This window comes from Pituophis catenifer, unplaced genomic scaffold, assembly GCF_029215685.1.
Source record: "Pituophis catenifer annectens isolate HBS135680 unplaced genomic scaffold, rPitCat1.0.hap2 SCAF_1, whole genome shotgun sequence".
Taxonomy (NCBI): Eukaryota; Metazoa; Chordata; class Lepidosauria; order Squamata; family Colubridae; genus Pituophis; species Pituophis catenifer.
This window is the reverse complement of record NW_027256881.1, coordinates 750838-765377: the sequence shown is the minus strand read 5'-3', so window position 1 is coordinate 765377 and position 14540 is coordinate 750838. Positions and strand designations below refer to the sequence as shown.

General features: G+C 50.2%; 1 protein-coding gene across 1 annotated transcript in view; it reads right to left on the bottom strand.

Moving 5' to 3' along the window:
- DOC2B (double C2 domain beta) overlaps nucleotides 1-14540 on the bottom strand; it is a 238253-nt gene that overhangs the window by 163297 nt on the left and 60416 nt on the right. The window contains exons 9-10 of the mRNA XM_070931387.1: nucleotides 12894-13003; nucleotides 10910-11514 (exon numbers count right to left, since the gene is read on the bottom strand). Of these exons, the coding sequence (XP_070787488.1) occupies nucleotides 10910-11514; nucleotides 12894-13003 (715 nt within the window). The remainder of the gene's footprint in view (nucleotides 1-10909; nucleotides 11515-12893; nucleotides 13004-14540) is intronic.

Genomic DNA, 14540 nt, shown 5'->3' with positions numbered 1-14540 from the left:
GTAGGGAGTGGGGTTTGCAGAGTGGAGGAAGAGTGAGGAGGAGGAGAAGGAGGAGGAAGAAGAGGAGGACTGTGGGGTCCTTGGTACTTTCTGACTTGGTGCTTTTCTTTCAGACGTTTCATAACCTAACGAGGTAATATCATCAGGACTAGAAGGGAGGGGGAGGTTTGTGGAGAGAGGGGGAGGGGGAGGAGGAGGACTCCTCCTTTCCACAAACCTGCCCTCCCTTCTAGGCCTGATGATATTACCTCGTTAGGTCATGAAACGTCTGCAAGAAAAGCACCAAGGACCCCACAGTTCAGGCCTGAGTTTACAATTATTCTGTTCTGCAGGTGGCCTTAAGTACGTTCCTGTCGCCTTGAATTGTTTACCCAAAGGGATAAAGATGAGGTATAAATGAATTTAATAAATAAATAAACAATTTGCATTTAGGGCTTAGAGAAATGCCAAATAGGACAGCCCCACCAAAACAACTGGTTATGCGCTCTCTCTCTCTCTCTCTCTCTCTCTCTTTCAATCATGCTCTCTCTCTATTTCTCTCTCTCTATCTCTTTCAATCTCTCTTTTCTCTTTTTCAATCTCTCTTTTCTCTTTTTCAATCTTTCTCCATTTCTCTATCTCTATCTCTTTCAACCTCTCTCTCTTTCAATCTCTTTTCTCTTTTTCAATCTCTCTCTTTCAATCTCTTTCAATCTCTATCTCTTTCAATCTCTCTCTATCTCTTTCAATCTCTCTTCAATCTCTTTCAATCACTCTCTCTTTCAATCTCTCTTTTCTTTTTCAATCTGTCTCTCTCACTCTTTCAATCTCTCTCTATCTCTTTCAATCTCTCTCTTTCAATTTCTCTTCAATCTCTCTCTATCTCTTTCAATCGCTCTCTTTCAATCTCTCTTTTCTCTTTTTCAATCTCCCTCTCTTTCAATCTCTCTCTCTTTCAATCTCTTTCAATCTCTCTCTATCTCTTTCAACCTCTCTTCAATCTCTTTTGATCGCTCTCTCTTTCAATCTCTCTTTTCTCTTTTTTAATTTCTCTCTTTCAATCTCTTTCAACCTCTCTCTATCTCTTTCAATCTCTCTTCAATCTCTCTCTATCTTTTTCAATCGCTCTCTTTCAATCTCTCTTCTTTTTCAATCTCTCTCTATCTCTTTCAATCTCTCTTCAATCTCTTTCAATCGCTCTCTCTTTCAATCTCTCTTTTCTCTTTTTCAATCTCCCTCTCTCTCTTCCAATCTCTTTCAATCTCTCTCTATCTCTTTCACTCTCTCTTCAATCTCTTTCAATCGCTCTCTCTTTCAGTCTCTCTTTTGTCTTTTTCAATCTCCTTCAATCTCTCTCTATCTCTTTCAATCTCTCTTCAATCTCTTTCAATCGCTCTCTCTTTCAATCTCTCTTCTCTTTTTCAATCTCCCTCTCTCTCTTTCAATCTCTTTCACTCTCACTCTTTATTTCTTTCTCTCTCTCTTTCAATCTCTCCCTCTTTCAAACTCTCTCTTTACTCTTTTTCAATCTCTCTCCCCACCCCCCATTTATGTCTTTGTGCATTAAATACTTTCTTTCCTGCCAATGCCACTCTAGTTTTATTCTCAGAATCCTATTCGTTCTGCATCCTTTCATTTTCGTCCAGCCATGCAGCTCCCTTTTTTAAGAAAAAAAAAAAAAAAACTAAACTTTTCTAGTTTGTTAAGACCATCATGTCAATGCTCTAAAACCCCCCCGATGCTGCTGGCATTGTCCAAAACCTGCCACCCGTTGCCTCCAAGCCATATATTCTCCCCCAGCTGGTTGCAAACCTTGGGGGAAAAGAGTCTGTGTGCTGTGCTCAATGGGCTCCCAATTTTTCATCCTTTCTTTCTGCCACCGATGCCAGCCCCGTCTCTGCCAAGATGTTGGTGGCATCATTGTGCTCTGCCCAAAATCCGACAATGAAAAGCTATGCGGTGTGAAACTGCCAACTGGGCAAGCGATGCGGCACAAGGAATAAAGGAACTGAAAGATCCCGTTTCGTGCCACCACCTCCTTCCCCTCCAAAAAGAAACTGGATCTGAACGATGGCGGATTTTGGAGGACAGTTTGGTCTAGCGGTTAAGGCATCACACTAGAAAGCGGGAGGCCGTGAGTTCAAGTCCCACCGAGGTAGCTAGGTAACATTGGACCAATCACCAGGTGAGGTGAGTTCTAGTCCCGCCATAGGCATGAAAGGCAGCTGGGTGTCTTTGGGCCAATCACCAGGTGAGGTGAGTTCTAGTCCCGCCATAGGCATGAAAGGCAGCTGGGTGTCTTTGGGCCAATCACCAGGTGAGGTGAGTTCTAGTCCCGCCATAGGCATGAAAGGCAGCTGGGTGTCTTTGGGCCAATCACCAGGTGAGGTGAGTTCTAGTCCCGCCTTAGGCATGAAAGGCAGCTGGGTGTCTTTGGGCCAATCACCAGGTGAGGTGAGTTCTAGTCCCGCCATAGGCATGAAAGGCAGCTGGGTGTCTTTGGGCCAATCACCAGGTGAGGTGAGTTCTAGTCCCGCCATAGGCATGAAAGGCAGCTGGGTATCTTTGGGCCAATCACCAGGAGACTGTGAATTTTAGTCCTGCTTAAGGCATGAAAGCTATCTGGGTGACTTTGGGCCAGCCCTCCTTTCTCAGGTCAACCCACTTCACAGCACAGCTGCGTTGTTGTTGTGCAAAAAATAGGAGCAAGGTGTGTGAAATACGTTTGCCGTCTTCACTGATTTGTAAAAATATTTAATAAAGGTGGGATAGAATATAGAATAACAGAGTTGGAAGGGACCTTGGAGGTCTTCTAGTCCAACCCCCTGCCCAGGCAGGAAACCCTACACCACTTCAGACAAATGGTTATCCAACATCTTCTTAAAAATTTCCAGTGTTGGAGCATTTACAACTTCTGGAGGCAAGTTGTTCCACTGGTTAATTGTTCTCATTGTCAGGAAATTTCTCCTTAGTTCTAAGTTGCTTCTCTCCTTGATTAGTTTCCCCCCATTGCTTCAATTTATTCACCCAGTCATTCATTGCTGGATAAAAAGATAAGATAAGATAAGATAAGATAAGATAAGATAAGATAAGATAAGATAAGATAAGATAATTAATTCAATTTATATGCCGCCCCTATCTGAAGACTCAGGGCGGCAAATAAATAAAATAAAATAAAATAAAATAAAATAAAATAAAATAAAATAAAATAAAATAAAATAAAATAAAATAAAATAAAATAAAATAAAATAAAATAAATAATAAATAAAAGAATAGAATAAAATAAAATAAAATAATAAATAAATAAAAGATAAATAAATAATAGATCAAAACAAAACAATTAAAATAAAATATAATAATATAAAAATAAAATAAAAATAGTAAAATAAAATAAAGCAAAACAATAAAACAAAATAATAAAATAAATAATAAATAAAAGAATAGAGTAGAGTAGAACAGAACAGAATGAAATGAAATAATATAAAATAAAGTGTAAAGTGCAAAACTGATCAACGGGAACTAGAAAGCTTGCCGGCGTTGATGCCTCCGGGGTCAGCCCTGAACCAGACAATATTTCCAAAAGTTATACGTCCCACGTCCCCCAGTTATCCTGATCCTTTTCAGGCTAAACTTCCTTTCTGCCTTCAAACCCAAACATGGGGAATATTCTGCCGAAGAGGGTGGGTGGGGGGTAACACCATCGCTCGAGTTCTGAGCTCTTGCCGAATGCCAGCCTTACAACCTGCGCTGCTTAGGCCGGCAGCCAAGACGGGGTGAACAAACACCCTGCCATGCGTAAATGGAGGGGTTGCTCCAACATCCACGCACGTCCCTGGACGATTCTCCTCGCTTGGCAGCCGAAACACGTTCATCAACTCCTTTGAGGAACAGGATGCTGGCAGCCAGAGAGGCGATGGATCAGCGGCGCTGACTCCTAGAAGGGGGCGGTGCTGTGAAATCCGGAGGAGTGAGCGGATGGCTCCGATTCTACGATCGAGTCTCCCCCTCCCAAGTTTCCATAGCTAAGCGAGACAGTTGTGGTTGCGAGCTTTGCCCCGTTTTAAGACCTTCCTCGCCGCGGTTGTTAAAGTGAATCGCTTGCAATTGTTAAGTCACCAATAAGGGAGAGGAGGGTGGGGTTGAAATGTGGGGGTCTTTGGTGCTCTCTGAGCTTGGGTGGTTTTCTTGCAGACGTTTTATGACCCAACTAGGTAACATCATTAGTGCTAGAAGGGAGAGAGGTTTGGAGAGAGGAGGAGGAGGAAGAGGAGGATTGAGGGGTCCTTGGTGCTGTCTGAGCTGGGTTGTTTCCTTGAAGACATTTTATTACCCAACTAGGTAACATCGTCAGGGATAGAAGGGGTTTGGGGAGAGGAGAAGGAGGACGACGACTATGGGGTAGCATTGATGATATTTACCTAGCTGGGTAATGAAATGTCTTCAACCAAGCTCAGAGAGCACCAAGGACCCCTCATTGTTAAGTGAGTCGCACGGTTGTTAAGTGAATCTGGCTTTCCCTATTGACTTTGCTTGTCAGAAGGTCGCAAACGGGGATCCTGTAACGCCGGGACACTGCAACCGTCATAAAGATGAGCCAAAGGCCAAGCATCTGAATTCTGGTGACTACGGGGGATGCTGCAACGTATGTCTGGAAAACGGTCCTAAATTGGTTTTTTTTTTCAGTGCCGTTGTAACTTCGAACAGGTCACTAAACGAACGGCTGAAAGTCAAGGACCACCTGTGTTTGGGAGTGAAAAACGACAACTCCTCGGAAGCTGCACCGCGCCGAAAAAAGGAGGCACCGAACTTGCAATCCATCCCACGAACCCGGTAAGGTGTCTTACTTTCTAAAAAAAAAGAAGCTAAGCTGTTAATCCTCTTGAGGGGAAGAAAAAGATCGAGTCCTGCTTTGTACCGCAGTAATTAGAGACCCAAGCCTTCGAAAGCCTTCCTGAGGACCGGCGCCTTGAATCAACGCAACCTGCAAAAATAGCTTTTGAAGCCTACGAATCTCTCCAGGATCTAAAGCAGAATTTTCTCTCAGCTAAAACTATTAAGTTTTCTCACTGCTGATCTGTTCAGACTGGCTGGGCTGCAGACTTCAAGCGATTTTGCGAATACAGGTAGTCCTCGATTTGCAACAATTCGTTTAGTGACCGTTCAAAGTTACAACGACACAGAGCGTGTTTCACATTTATGACCGTGGCGGCATCCCCACGGTCGTGTGAATTATGTTCAGATGCTTGGACAGTTGGTTTGTATTTATGACCGTTGCAGCGTCCCCGGTCATGTGGTCCTCTTTTTGCGACAAGCAAAGTCGGCGGGGAAGCCAGATTCACTTAACAACCGTGTGACTCACTTAACAACTGCAGTGATTCACGTAACAAATGTGGCAAGAAAAGACGTAGAACGGGGAAAGTCTCACTTAACCAATGTCTCGCTTAGCAACATAAATATTGGGCTCAATTGCGGTCGTAAATCGAGGACTACCTAAAGGTAAAATTAAGTTTGGAGGGATGTATTGATTTTATTATTTGTTAATTTGCTCAATTTCTATAGCCACCCATCTCAGTTAATGAGTCTGGGCGGCTTATTAAAAAAAATACATTGCAGTTTAAATATATTAAAATATTAAAAAGGTTTTAAAAATGGGAAAAACGCTAAAAAAACATCCAGATTAAATTTAGCCCGCGCCACACTTCAAAAGTGACTGGAATTCCAATTTTACAATTTCCTGTTCTGAAAAATCTTAAAACTAGGGATGGCAGCGGGCCCCTTGCAGGTAGTCCTTGATTTACGACCACAATCGAGCCCAACGTTTCTGTTGTTAAGTGAGACATCTGTTAAGTGAGCCTTGCCCCATTTTACAATCTTTCTTGCCACCGTTGTTAAGTGAATCACTGCAGCTGATAAGTTGGTGACACGGTTATTAAGTGAATCTGGCTTCCCCATTCACTTTGCTTGTCAGGTCGTAAAAAGGGATCACGTGACTCTGGGACACTGCAACTGTCATAAGTACATGCCAGTTGCCAAGCCTCTGAATTCTGATCACACGATCACGGAGATGCTACAAAGGTCGTAACTGTGAAAAATGGTCCTGTCACTTTTTTCAGTGCCATTGTCACTTTGGTCACTAACAGAACTGTTGTAAATCAAGGACTAAATGTATAGAAGAGAGAGGGACAGAAAAAGATTTTGTGTTTTTCACAGGAACAGAAATTCAACAGGTAAGGCTCTCTCTACTACTGGTAATCCTCGATTTACGACCACAATTGGGGCCAGAATTTTCAATGCTAAAGCAAAACACTTACTAAGCGAGGCGAGTCTGATTTTATGAGCTTTTTTTTGCCCGCGGTTGTTAAGCAAATCACTGCCGTTGTTAAGTGAATCATGCAGTCATTAAATGAGCCTTTGACTTTGCTTGTGGATGGGAAGGTCACAAATGGGGATCACGAGACCCTGGGATGCGGCAACTGTCATAAGTACATGCCAGATGCCAAGCTTTCAAATTTTGACCACAGGACTGTGCGGCAGCTGCGACGGTCGTAAGTGTGAGGATCCGTTGCAGGTCAATTTTTTCAGTGCCGTTGTAATGGTCGATAAATGAATAAATGGTTGTAAGTCGAGGACTGTGCCAGTTGAATTTCTGCCTTCAAGACAGAAGCTGAAAGGGTTTTTTCTTAATTGGGAAGGGGGCAATCTTAATTCAAAGAACAATTAGAATTATTCATTTCACAATTAAAAACTATTAAAATTAATCACAGCTGGAAAGGAAGTAACTTCTATGCTATTTAGTCCTTTTTTTTTAACAGCTCAAGCTGGCAGGCAGACAGTATCTACGGTCCAACTTAACAAGCAACGCAACTCTGAAAATCGTTAAAAATCAGCAACTTCGCCCATCCTACCCTATAAGATTGTTGTTGTCGAGAGGGGGAAAAAAAAAACTAGGGAGAAAAGATGAGACAAAAATACACAAGATAAAACAGATACATGTGTCTGTGTTTGTTTCGTTTTTACATTTTCTCCCCGAATTCACTCCTACTCATTTGGGTGATGATCCTTCTGCATTTTATCCCCACAATCACAACAGCCCTGTGAGGTAGGATGAGTTGAGGGAGGATAACCAGTCCTAGTCACACCCAATGAGCTTCCAGAGAGGAAGTGAACTTAAACTGGGCCGCTCTCTCTCTCTCTCTCTCTCTCTCTCTCTTTCTCAGCCCAACACACCTCACAGGATTGTTGTTACGGGGAAAAGTAGGAGGATGAGGGAACATTGTGTGTGTATGTGTGTTCACCACCTTTATAAAAATGATAAAGGTGAGATATAAAGCAATAAAATAAATAAAACCTGGATCTTCTTCGGTCTATCCAAACCTTAACCACTATATCAAAGCGGCTCTCTTAAAAAGCCCGGATCCCTTTCTCTCCAAACTCCAAACTGGCTCTTTTCTCAAAAAACACCTTCTTCTTCCTCCTTCTCTCTCTCCCCTCCCCAATTCAGGTTCATTCCTGCCTGACTCCCTTCAGTAACTGGGGTTACCACTGTTCCCAGCGGACAGGATCAAAACAGGAATCTTAAAATTGTGTGTTTTTTTTCTCGAAACTTAGCATCTTGTATCCAGTCCTGTGCTCCAAAAAAACATAAATTCAACCCGAATCTCTGTGCATGGGATTGTCGGGGTCGGGGTCTTTGGACCCCCCCAACCTCTTGGGTGCTGAGACCTTGCTTTAAAAACACCCAACGCTCGGCACAAACAGCTGGCACATCTGTGTCCTGTTCACCGCCAACCAGGAATGCAGCTCCCGAAAACCTAACAAGGATCCCCAACTGAGACACAGATCCACCAGTTCAAGGGACCACCCATCCCATTATCCTTGCCTGCAGAATGTACTTTTGCACCCATCTCGTCCCTTTCTCCTGCTCCCAGCTCTGTGTTGCACTAGGCACATGATTTTGCAAAGCGAAGCAACTGGTGGTTTCCAGCAAAATCCTCAAAAATGGGGGGATTTGAGGAAGGGGGGATTGGTGGGTGGGAGATCCCTTCCTTCCGAAAGCGAGAAAGCTGGGAAGCGTTTTTTGTTTTTTTTCCCCCTGCTGCAGCGGCAGCTGGAGGGCAGTGGGCTTGTGAGTGCCGCAGTGTTTTGCCAGCTTGTCCCGCCCAAGGTGGTCTTTCTCGCGGTGCAAGGACAACTAGGGGAGGGCAGGAGGGCATCGGAGAATTGAGGAGGGGGGGAGGGAAGCACAACTCCCAAGAGTTTGGAGGTATTTTGGAACCCGGAAGGAATTTTTTTTGCAGAGGATCAGAAATGAGAATAGTTTTATTTGGCCAAGTGTTGATTAGAGACACACAAGGAATTCGTCTCCGGCGCAGCAGCTCTCCAACGTACACGCAAAACGACAAATTTATAAACATCACCGTCGTAATAGCAAACAGAGAGGGGTAGTGAAGAAGATGATAAGAAGGAAAATGGCATTATTCATACTATTAATAATACTACTATTATTATTAATAATAATAATACTATTATTATTATTATTATTATTATTATTAATAATAATAATAATAATAATAATAATAATAATAATACTGTTATCATAGAAGTTAGAATAGAATATAAAGATAGATATTAAGAGTGGTAATAACACTCCGAAAAGGTAAGGCATCTTTGGGCATGAACACCTCGGGGCGCCAGAGAAGGAGGGCAGGGTCCTTCAGCAAAGATCCAGAGATCTTTGGAGGCGGGTAAGAAGACGATAACAATCCCAAAACATCTGGCGCATCCCTCGAACACCATTTGGCAGTGACCAAATCCCCTATCAGTCAATTGCAGCCTGGCAGCTTGATTTGGAGGAGCTGACATCCTGCAAACCATCCCTGTAATATTATTAAACCCCCCCATCTGGTTCGCTCAGATCTTTGGGAAGGACTCGATGAGGAGGGGGGGGGCACAGATGCCAAATCCTGGGGTTAACATCTGGCTGGCTGTAGTGCCACCCACTGTCATAACAGCAGCTTTGAGGTTCTCCCCCCACACCAGGTTTGCTACCAAGGGGAGGGGTCTGTCCATGCGTCCAAGAAGCTGATCGAAAGCCTTTAATGGAAAGCAGAATAACAAAGAGTCGGAAGGGACCTTAGAGGTCTTCTAGTCCAACCCCTTGCCCTAACAGAAGACCTTATTCCGGACAAACAGCTGTCCAGTCTCTTCTTCTTCTTCAAAACCTCCAACGGTCAATTGGAGAAGCCACAATTTCCGGAGATTCCACAAGTTCTCGCTGCCACTGCCAGCAAATTTCTTCCTTATTTTTTGAGCATCTCAGAAATATAGCATCACAGAGTTGGAAGGGACCTGAGAGGTCCTCTAGCCCAACCCCCTGCTCAAGCAGGAAAGACCTTATATACCAGTCCGGACAAACGCCTGTCTGTCCGGTCTCTCCTCGGAAAACCTCCACTAACAAATCACCCCATGGTTCTTGCCCAGATTCACACGTGCTCTCACACTCGCGGGCACACTACACGTGTCTACACACACACACACATCTAACCCTACCCGACCCAGCCTCTAAGTCCGGCCCAAGCGCAAATCCCTTCCTTCCTTCCTTCCTTCCTTCCTTCCTTCCTTCCTTCCTTCCTTCCTTCCTTCCTTCCTTCCCAGACTTTGGGCTCTCACACTTGCGGGCACACTACACGTGTCTACACACACACACATCTAACTCTACCCGACCCAGCCTCTAAATCTGGCCCAAGCGCAAATCCCTTCCTTCCTTCCTTCCTTCCTTCCTTCCTTCCTTCCTTCCTTCCTTCTTCGCAGACTTTGGGCTCTCACACACGCGGGCACACTACACGTGTCTACACACACACACACATCCCTTCCTTCCTTCCTTCCTTCCTTCCTTCCTTCCTTCTTCGCAGACTTTGGGCTCTCACACTCGCGGGCACACTACACGTGTCTACACACACACACATCTAACCCTACCCGACCCAGCCTCTAAGTCCGGCCCAAGCACAAATCCCTTCCTTCCTTCCTTCCTTCCTTCCTTCCTTCCTTCCTTCCTTCTTCGCAGACTTTGGGCTCTCACACACGCGGGCACACTACACGTGTCTACACACACACACACATCCCTTCCTTCCTTCCTTCCTTCCTTCCTTCCTTCCTTCTTCGCAGACTTTGGGCTCTCACACTCGCGGGCACACTACACGTGTCTACACACACACACATCTAACCCTACCCGACCCAGCCTCTAAGTCCGGCCCAAGCACAAATCCCTTCCTTCCTTCCTTCCTTCCTTCCTTCCTTCCTTCTTCGCAGACTTTGGGCTCTCACACACGCGGGCACACTACACGTGTCTACACACACACACACATCCCTTCCTTCCTTCCTTCCTTCCTTCCTTCCTTCCTTCCTTCCTTCCCAGACTTTGGGCTCTCACACTCGCGGGCACACTACACGTGTCTACACACACACACATCTAACCCTACCCGACCTAGCCTCTAAATCTGGCCCAAGCGCAAATCCCTTCCTTCCTTCCTTCCTTCCTTCCTTCCTTCCTTCTTCGCAGACTTTGGGCTCTCACACACGCGGGCACACTACACGTGTCTACACACACACACACATCCCTTCCTTCCTTCCTCCTTCCTTCCTTCCTTCCTTCCTTCCTTCCTTCCCAGACTTTGGGCTCTCACACTTGCGGGCACACTACACGTGTCTACACACACACACACATCTAACCCTACCCGACCAAGCCTCTAAGTCCGGCCCAAGCACAAATCCCTTCCTTCCTTCCTTCCTTCCTTCCTTCCTTCCTTCCTTTCCTTCCTCCCTCCCTTCCTTCGCAGACTTTGGGCGCCCGCGGGCGCCCCGTCCCACCTCCGACGCCGCTGGAGCCTTTCCCACGCGCGGCCCCTTCGGATCCCCAACCCGGGCAACTTACTGCAGTCGTCGGATTCGTAGCCGTCGGCTTCCTCTTCTTCTTCCTCCGGGCGGGCCGGCGGGGGTGGATGATGGGTAGGGGGGTCCTGATCCTCCTCCTCCTGCTGTTGCTGTTGCTGATCCGGGGGTCGCGCTTTGCCGGCGGGGCTGGGGGTCTCTCCGGTGCCGTAAGCGCCGAAGAGTTGGTCGAGGTCTTCCTCGTCGTCCCGGGGCGGAGGGGTCCCGGCCGGGCTAGGCGGGCCGGCCGAGGTGGAAGCGCGGCGTTGCTGCAAGCTCTGGCTCCGGGTGAGCAAAGCGGCGGCGGGGAGGCCGCGGGGGAAACGCGGGAAGTAGTCGGAGATCTGCTTGATGGGGCGGATGGGACCCGGGCAGACGTCGATGGCCATGTGCTCCTGGATGCTGATGGGAGGCTTGTCGCCTTTGCGGTGGCTCATGCGGGCGGCGCCCGGGGAAGAAGGAGGCTGCTGCGGGAGCTGCTGCTGGGGCCGTCCGCGTCGCCTCTGTTGCTGCTGGTGCTGTTGCTGCTGTTGCTGCCGCCAGGAGCCCGCAGAGGCCGTCGCCAGCCCGGCTCTGCCGCGCCGAGCGCCCCGGCCACGCTGCTGGCTGCTAGGAGGAGGAGGATGGAAGGAGGGAGGGAGGGAGGGAGGCGGCTGGGCACAGGCGGCGGGTGGGCGGTCAGGGTGATGTCACCGGCTCTGCCCAAGCTCTGCCCTGCCCAAGCGAGCCCAGCCAAGGACCGGGGCGACGGGGGCGACCGACTAAAAGGGCTCGCTGAAAAGGCTCCGCAAGGAGCCCTGAGCCGGCAAGAGAAGGGAAGGAGATCGGGGATGGCCAGGCTCCCCCCGAAGGCAAAGGGGAGATGTTTTTTTCGTCCTCCCGGGGTAGACTGCTGCTGGAGCTGGAGGCTCGGAGGAAGGGCAGGGCAAGGGGGAGGGTAAGGGGGAGGGCGGGGCGCTGAATGCTTCACAAGCAGACCTCCCCCCCCCCGATTCTTGAGCCGTTAGGGAGGGGAGGGAAAGGCAAACGGGAGATGTTCGTCCTCCCGGGGTAGACTGCTCCTGGAGCTGGAGGCTCGAAGGAAGGGCCCGGCAAGGAGGCGACCGAGGACGGGCTCGCTGAAGGCTCTGCAAGGAGCCCTGAGCCGGCAAGAGAAGGGAAGGAGATCGGGGATGGCCAGGCTCCCCCCGAAGGCAAAGGGGAGATGTGTTTTTTTCGTCCTCCCGGGGTAGACTGCTGCTGGAGCTGGAGGCTCGGTGGAAGGGCAGGGCAAGGGGGAGGGTAAGGGGGAGGGCGGGGCGCTGAATGCTTCACAAGCAGACCTCCCCCCCCGCGATTCTTGAGCCGTTAGGGAGGGGAGGGAAAGGCAAACGGGAGATGTTCGTCCTCCCGGGGTAGACTGCTCCTGGAGCTGGAGGCTCGGAGGAAAGGGAGGGCAAGGGTTGAGAGCTAGAAAGCCCTGAGCCGGCAAGAGAAGGGAGGGACATCGGGGATGGCCAGGCTCCCCCCGAAGGCAAAGGGGAGATGTTTTTTTCGTCCTCCCGGGGTAGACTGCTGCTGGAGCTGGAGGCTCGGAGGAAGGGCAGGGCAAGGGGGAGGGTAAGGGGGAGGGCGGGGCGCTGAATGCTTCACAAGCAGACCTCCCCCCCCGCGATTCTTGAGCCGTTAGGGAGGGGAGGGAAAGGCAAACGGGAGATGTTCGTCCTCCCGGGGTAGACTGCTCCTGGAGCTGGAGGCTCGGAGGAAAGGGAGGGCAAGGGTTGAGAGCTAGAAAGCCCTGAGCCGGCAAGAGAAGGGAGGGACATCGGGGATGGCCAGGCTCCCCCCGAAGGCAAAGGGGAGATGTTTTTTTCGTCCTCCCGGGGTAGACTGCTGCTGGAGCTGGAGGCTCGGTGGAAGGAAGGGCGGGGCAAGGGGGAGGGCGGGGCGGGACGCAAGTAGACCCCCCCACACACTTGAGCCGTTAGGGAGGGGAGGGAAAGGCAAACGGGAGATTCGTCCTCCCGGGGTAGACTGCTCCTGGACCTGGAGGCTCGAAGGAAGGGACCGGCAAGGGGGCGGCCGAGGATGGCTCGTTGAAAAGGCTCTGCAAGGAGCCCTGAGCCGACAAGAGAAGGGAGGGAGATCGGGATGGCCAGTCTCGGCAAACGGGAGATGTTCGTCCTCCGGGGGTAGACTGCTATTGGAGCTGGAGGCTCGGAGGAAGGGGAGGGCAAGGGCGGGGGGCTGTTCGCTGAATGCTTCACAAGCAGACCTCCCCCCCCCCGCGACTCTTGAGCCGTTAGGGAGGGGAGGGAAAGGCAAACGGGCGATTTTCGTCCTCCGGGGTAGACTGCTCCTGGAGCTGGAGGCTCGGAGGAAAGGGAGGGCAAGGGTTGAGAGCTAGAAAGCTCAAGGTTTTCTAGCCCTCGACACCCTGCCCCGCTAGAGAGGGGAGGGAGGTCGGCGATAGACTGCTGCTGGAGTTGGAGGCTCCTGCCCTGCCCAAGCGAGCCCAGCCAAGGACCGGGGCGACGGGGGCGACCGACTAAGAGGGCTCGCTGAAAAGGCTCTGCAAGCAGCCCTGAGCCGGCAAGAGAAGGGAAGGGGATCGGGGATGGCCAGGCTCCCCCCGAAGGCAAAGGGGAGATGTTTTTTCGTCCTCCCGGGGTAGACTGCTGCTGGAGCTGGAGGCTCGGTGGAAGGGCAGGGCAAGGGGGAAGGCAAGGGAGAGGGGCGGTTCGCTGAATGCTTCACAAGCAGACCTCCCCCCCCCCGCGACTCTTGAGCCGTTATGGAGGGGAGGGAAAGGCAAACGGGCGATCTTCGTCCTCCGGGGTAGACTGCTCCTGGAGCTGGAGGCTCGAAGGAAAGGGAGGGCAAGGGTTGAGAGCTAGAAAGCTCAAGGTTTTCTAGCCCTCGACACCCTGCCCCGCTAGAGGGGGGGGTAGATCGGGCCGGCCAGCCTCGGGGAAGGCAAACGGGTCAGATTCATACTTCGGGATAGACTGCTGCTGGAGCTGAAAGCTCGAAGGAAGGGCCCGGCAAGGGGGCGGCCGAGGATAGGTCGCTGAAGGCTCTGCAAGCAGCCCTGAGCCGGCAAGAGAGGGAAGGGAGATCGGGATGGCCAGTCTCCCTGAAGGCAAACGGGAGATGTTCGTCCTTCGGAGTAGACTGCTGCTGGAGCTGGAGGCTCGGAGGAAGGGCAGGGCAAGGGGGAGGGCGTGGGGGGAAGGGCGGTACGCTGAATGCTTCACAATGCTTCATCTCCCCGGACTCTTGAGCCTTACAGAGGGGAGGGAAAGGCAAACGGACGATCTTCGTCCTCCGGGATAGGCTGCTCCTGGAGCTGGAGGCTCGAAGGAAGGGCCCGGCAAGGAGGCGGCTGATGGTGGCTCGCTCAAGACTCTCCAGCAACCTCCCTCTGCCCCGCTAAGGGAGGGGAGGGAGATCGGGCCGATCAGCCTCCCCGAAGGCAAACGGAAGATATTCGTCCTCCCGGGGTAGACTGCTGCTGGAGCTGGAGGCTCGGAGGAAGGAAGGGCGGGGCAAGGGGGAGGGTGGGGCGCTGAATGCTTCGCAAGCAGACCCCCCCGACTCTTGAGCCGTTAGGGAGGGGAGGGAAAGGCAAGTGGGCGATCTTCGTCCTCCGGGGT